The sequence below is a fragment of the Gymnodraco acuticeps genome, unplaced genomic scaffold (genome assembly GCF_902827175.1).
Source record: "Gymnodraco acuticeps unplaced genomic scaffold, fGymAcu1.1, whole genome shotgun sequence".
Taxonomy (NCBI): Eukaryota; Metazoa; Chordata; class Actinopteri; order Perciformes; family Bathydraconidae; genus Gymnodraco; species Gymnodraco acuticeps.
This window is the reverse complement of record NW_022990238.1, coordinates 4192565-4199197: the sequence shown is the minus strand read 5'-3', so window position 1 is coordinate 4199197 and position 6633 is coordinate 4192565. Positions and strand designations below refer to the sequence as shown.

General features: G+C 40.1%; 1 protein-coding gene across 1 annotated transcript in view; it reads right to left on the bottom strand.

The window, feature by feature from the left end:
* Positions 1-3701: 3701 nt before the first annotated feature.
* Positions 3702-6633, bottom strand: part of LOC117548663 (protein sidekick-2-like) — a 92529-nt gene continuing 89597 nt past the window's right edge. Inside the window, 1 exon segment of the mRNA XM_034220057.1 lies at positions 3702-5615. Coding sequence (XP_034075948.1) covers positions 5205-5615 — 411 coding nt within the window. The 3' untranslated portion in view covers positions 3702-5204.

The window sequence follows — 6633 nt, the reverse complement described above, 5'->3', positions numbered from 1 at the left end:
CCTGCCTCGGTAGTGTGTTTGAACACGCCCTCTTTACAGGCTCCTTAAAGACACAGGCTGCCAGCATGGGGCCACCAGACAGCCTCAGTCTAATTTCCTCCCCCCTTAAAGGTGGGGTCGGTGTCATGAACACTAATGGCACATTATTATTATTATTAAACAGAAACCTGAGAAATACATCAGAATTAACTGTAATATAACCAATCGTGCTTTTAAATGGGCTCATATATTTTAAAATGCTAGAAACCATTTAGAATGTACATACACCTTTGACATCAGTCCAGAAAATATTAATATTGTCAAGATTGTATGTATAATGCAATTAGCAGTATAACCCATAACACTTTTTTCTTTTTTCTTTGTGGTATTAGAAGTGGCATGGCTGATGATAAAAAGCGGTGTGAGAGGCCTAGTAAACCTTTGTGAAAAACCTAGACATACTGTATCAAAGGAAGTTGAATAAAATAAAATCTTGCATCCTAAAATAAAGTTTCTAGAAGGTGCATACAGGGAGACACCTATCTAATTGTACATGATGAACAGCATACACAAGCTAACACGGCTAAAATGTGGGACACAGTATATACATTTTTACATTACATTGCATTTAGCTGACGCTTTTATCCAAAGCGACTTACAATAAGTACATTCGACCAGGAAGACACAACCTTGAAGAAAACAGAATCATATAAGTACATCAGGTTTCATAGAGCCAAACATTTCAAGTGCTACTCAACTGGCTATAGATAAGCCAGTCCTTTATTAGTATATAAGTGCTCTGTTAGCAGTTATTTGTTAGTAATTCTATCGCTCGAGGTGGAGTCGAAAGAGATGAGTTTTCAGTCTGCGCTGGAAGATGTGCAGGCTATCACTCTTTGTGCTGAGAATGATGCAAAATTAGAGACACCCACAGTTAGTAAAGGCAAATGGGGTTGTTGTATATGGCGATTAAATACAGATATCAGATTTGAATCACTTGTTATGCAAACTATTTAGACATTGATGATAGATGTTAAAAAGTGCTGATTTATTTCTCACATACTGCAATCACTGAAGGCTGTTTGAGTGATTGACCCATTTGTTTAACCTATAGTGTATTCCAGGTTGATCAGCTGCTCTCCGTCAGTGACCGCTAATTTGTATTTTTGCAATGGTAATGACTGGGAAGCAGCCGAGGAACACCCCAAGGATGTGCATACTCACCCTGAGCTCAAGAGAAAGGAATGTGTGAATGGTTGATAATTATCAAAGGGCAAAAGTCACACTTCTCCCATACACAGATAGAAGGACTATATATTTTTTCTTTTAGCTCATGCTGTTCCCGAAAATATCTGCATGTAGAGTGTCAATAACCCACATTCAAAAGTTATTTCCTGCCTTTGGCTAAGTTCCCAATGTGGTCTGTCCCACCAGCTGATGGGAGAACAGGACTCTTTAGGATGAGACTTTGACTGCAATGGCCTTTTGTCCAGGAACAAGCTGCATTCAACTATTAGTCGACATCCACGACATAAAATGAATCACTTTAACTACTTTCTTGGCTGACATCCACTCAAATAATCATTAAACATTTATTTTATTTTATATGTTTCCCCATAAGAGGGCTCATGTCACTCGATCTCCAAATCTGGTTATTGAATTTGGCAAGAAAGGTAATCAGAAAAAAACAAAAGCCTGCTTTTACTGCACATACAGCTGGTCTATATATGTATATATACAGTATATTATACAGTATATATATATATATATATATTTCCCCCCCCAAGCCTTGATACTGCTGTTATGGGTGAACACATTCATTTAGCACATGATCATTTATTTCTTCAATGCAAGAAAGTTGGAAATAAACACAGCATGGAAGGAATCTGAACTTCTGCAGAGGAAAAATCAAGTCTGCATGCAGGTGTTGCTGCATGAGCAATACGGCTACAGTCTTCTTTTGTTGCAGCTTTGTGTATTGCACTGTACGCTTTGACAGCTCGGTTCAGGAGAGGGTGTTTGCAATGGAGTAACAGCCTTTGCCTCATCCATTGATACGTATGTGTCTGATGCTGATGTTTAGTCTTTCCAAAAGTCTTTTCACAGTTGAGGCATTTTGGACATTCAGGGTAATCTTTAGCTGTCTGGCCTTTTGATGTTTACGTTCCTCCCAGATTGTACATGCCCTTTTAACTTTCCAGGACTATCAGTTTGGCAATCATTTCCAAAGATGTGGTCTGGGGATGTGGATCTATTCGGTATGGCTGTTGATGCCAGAGGATTAGACAAGGAGCTGCTTGATTGAACAATTTATTTCTGCAGTGTAGGGGGATCCATCGTCTATCTTTTTAGTTTTGTTATTTCACAACAGAGAGTGTAAAATGCTGCAGCGTTAAGACTATAAAGCATATCAGAGAGCAAAGACCAAATCCTTTAACCTTTTTGCATTGTAACCCCGCCCATGACATTTTGGGTGGCGGTGGCAATTTATTATGGACAAATACCATGGCAAAGGTCCAGAGACGGCTGGTTAGTTAAAAATGAAGAAGAAGCCTATACTGACTGCATACTAAGCGATATGTGACTTGTGCATGTAATGCCATAATATCAGAGCACTTCTTAAACTTTTTAGAAGCTATGACATCCCATTTCATTTCCCATCATACATCATGATTTTGTCCTCATTTTGAAAACAGCAGTCAGGCTGAGTTAGCTGTGTCGCAATTGTGCTCTGATTAACTCCAACAAGCGTCGTCAGAATGAGGACGCACTGTGTAAGTCGCTCCCATGAGGAGATACTGAACCGAAATGTAAAAATGTAACAGATTTGTTGATGTGACGCCTTGTCTGTGCATCTTTGTGTATGAACAGAAGATTATTCTGTGTGCCTCTTCACAGTGAATTGAGTAGCATTGAGTGTGAATAATTACCATCATTTAAATTTACAAAACAGAATTATTCAAACTGGTACAAAGCAATGTTATATTTAGTTTTTAAAACTGAGCTTTAGTTTTATTGAAGAAACAAGTTGGGCTATAAAAAATACACGAGTTCCTGATTTCTTGCTGGGGAATACGTCTGAGAAAACCTAAGATTTACATCATTGTGATGCCACTCAATGATACAGAAGTTAAGCAATTTGCATACATTTTCCATACACTTTTGCACATTTAACAATCTAGCAATGGGATTTATGTTGTCATTCTTTGGGTCTTTTTAAAAAAAAAATTCCCAACGCTATCAAACTGTATCCTTGACTTGACTATGTTCCCTTAAAACCCTCTGGTTAGGGAACCCTCTCCCTTAAAACCCTCTGTTCCAGCGTCCTTTGCTTTGCTTAAGATCAATGTTTTCCAGCCTGAAATAAGGAGATTACCCAGGCACACACTCCAACCCTCCCCCAGCTTTTCAGCATGCTTGCACCGGATCAGGTTCTTCTTCAAATTCTTCCCTGTAAATCGTGCTCTTATGCATCCTAATTATGTCTCTGTTGTGGCTGAGAGAATCAGGTCATTTCAGCTCTGTAGGATCATGTGTCATCTTGAATCACTTTGACTTCCAGACCATGCAAACAGCTCTTACATAGTTGTCAGCAGGGTCTGATACAGTTTTTCAAAGCTTTACCACAATGTCAGAAGTCACCTGCCTTATTTACCAGTACATATTATTCTCTATAACATGGCATTATATTATCAAATATTCAGATGAGCCATAAAGAAAAAGCCGTTACAAAATAGAATAATTTATTTAGAACTATCATGAATAGGTCCATAATGTCCCTTCATGATGCATACAGTGATGTTCACATTGGATATTTGACAGATGGTGTTTTGGAGCGACTTTCTAACTTTATACACTAAGGGTCCACCTCTGGAACAGCAATGTCCCATTCAACTTTTGTAAACCAGCATATTCAAAAGAGTTGTAGAAAACATCCCATCATAACATATGTATACAGTCAGCATAAAACACATTTTCAGTCATCATAGTAATGGCATGTTACACTGTAACATGTTGAGGACACATTATTTCACACCAGGATCCTTTGTGATATATTTCATGTACAATAGTTGCTGTCAATAATTCAATAAAGTTTCTTAAATAAACCAATATATCCTAAAGCTGCCCTCTTCTCCAGCCTTATTAACAAATATATCATATCAGCTTTTTTACTGAATGTTTACTGTCTGTAAGTTTCATGTTGTCTTATTTTTTATCAGTTTGTCAAGAAAACACGTTAAAACAAAATCAGTGTTTTCAGTTTGGTCACAGTTCTATATGTGTCAGTAATCTGATGGTTATTCTTGCACTTCTATAACAAAATGTTTCATGGTGATAAAATCTTTTGAACCAACAAGATTTGTGCTTTTGGTCCTCAGACATATTCTTTGATAACTTAAAAACAAACTGATGCACATTAAGAATGTTGTCTTAGCTTGTATATCTAATGACAAGAGTACTGGAACACAATCAACACATTCCCCAGACTACTATAAAGGTGCCACGATGCTTTAATGTGATTCATAACATTGTCACTAGTGGTGTTCGGAAAATGTTTAGCTTGAAGCTGAATGATATAAATATCTGGTAAACAATATAAGACATGTACACATAATAAACACATAATGCAGTTCCAACAATGATCAGGCAGAGTGAGGGTCAGAGGGCCACAGTGACCGCTAGTGCCTCTCTCCAAAGTCAGAGTCCATTTCTCACTATCAGTTCATTCTTTGTCCAAACATGATAATACTCCATCAGAGTTGGTGTTTCCACTGACCAGTCTCAGCAAACAAAGTGGTCCATATTCTATATGGTGCTAAGGTGGTTCTTTTTCTATAAAGCTCTCATATTAAACATTAATACAGTGTTTTTAAAACAAGGTTTTTACTTTTTTCAGAACCTCAGGTTCTGTTCTCCCTTGTTTACATGGTTGACCCTTCACATGAATGTACTTAAGCAACGCATAAACACTTTCAAATGATTGTCTTTCATAAAATACATATCACATGGACTTACCAATCACACGCGCTACACACAATCATACACACACTCTTCACAGAGGAGAAAACGCTATTCAAGATGCCTGCAATGCGTAATATTGAGCAACAACTCTGCCAAATAGACAGAAAAAAGAGAGAAAAAGAGCAAAATACAAACAAACCAACAACAACAAAATCAAAGACTCGTCCTCAAGGTCTTGTTGTTATTGGAGTGAGAGCTGTGTGTCAAACAAAAGAGGAGAAGCCCGCGGTAGGTGCCTGAGCGGCACAGCCCAGGCTGCTGGGGGGCCGGTAGAGGGTGCTGTGCTGGCTGGGGGGGTCGGAGGACAGCAGGGAGGGGGTGGGAGTCCGGCTACCCTTAGACCTGAACAGAGTGCCCTGGCCCTGGCACTGGGGCTGTGGGGAGGGGGCGCTCGGGGGGAGGAGAGGTGGCAGCGGGGGCACGGGGGGTGGATGCTGTCGTGACTCATGCTCGACGAGGGGCTCGGGCTGGGAGTAGCCGTATGCTGGCGGACGAGAGACGCCCTTCGGCTGTCGTCGCCATGAGTTGTAGTAGGTGGGGTCGCTGATGTAGTGGTTGACAAAAGAGTGGGTCTTCTGCCGGCTTTGATCCATCTCATATTCGCTGTCACTGCCCTGTGAGCCAATCAGAGAAAACAGTATAAGACTGAAATTATTAAACTGTTTGCTCTGTTTACTACAAACACAGCTACATTTATATGCTCTCAAATCAAAGCTAATTCTAATACAGCACCCGAACTCTCAAACTGCACACTACTGGGCCATAACAGAGCACAATATATCTACTGAGAGACAACTGGAAATCTATCAATGCATGTGTAACCCTAATGATCACAACACATTAGGAGCTCACCCATACCTCTGTCGAGCACAGAAGTGATAAGCGTACACAAGAGTGTCCTGGAATTGGACAGAGACCATGTTTACAGTGTTGTTAGTTACAAACTGTTTGCGTGGGAGAATTCTGTCACTGTTTCCGCACACTGACCTTGCAGAGAACACAAATGGTTAAACAGAAAAAAGAGCAACTTAATCTCACAGCAAACTTTTCAGACTTGGTAAATGTGTGTGCCTGACAAGTGCCTGCCCATCTACTGCTCTAGTGAGATACTGCAGCTTAACAGATGTTAAAGCACCATTTATTTGCACAAGTGGCAGGTAAACAGTGGGAGGCTTTGTGGAGGAAAAGAATAACAGTAGTTTGTGTCTCCCAGGAGAGCAGTGTTTGTTCAAACCGGGGTGAACAATGTTTTGACTGTGCAGGTAGCAGATAAATTGGCCAGGGAGACACAGGGGTGTGGGCCGACAGATGTTCACAATCTGCTGCTATCGGCTTCTCTGGCTTTGCATCATCACTTCTAACCCCCCCTGTCCTTTCACTGGACCTCCCTATTTCAACACACACACAAACACACTGAGCTTTTCGGATCATCACATGATGAGCTGAGAGCCAGAAGCCCAGATTAATACAGCATTTCCTGTTAGGGAAATTAATTAGTTGTGATGAGATTTCAAGACACATGAGACATGAGAATTGGGCCTGTACTTCCTTCCCATGGGAGAAATAAGTATTAAAAGGCAGATCCAAATATCTCAGCCATGACTAACGGAGGATATTTAATTTCGGGGTTAT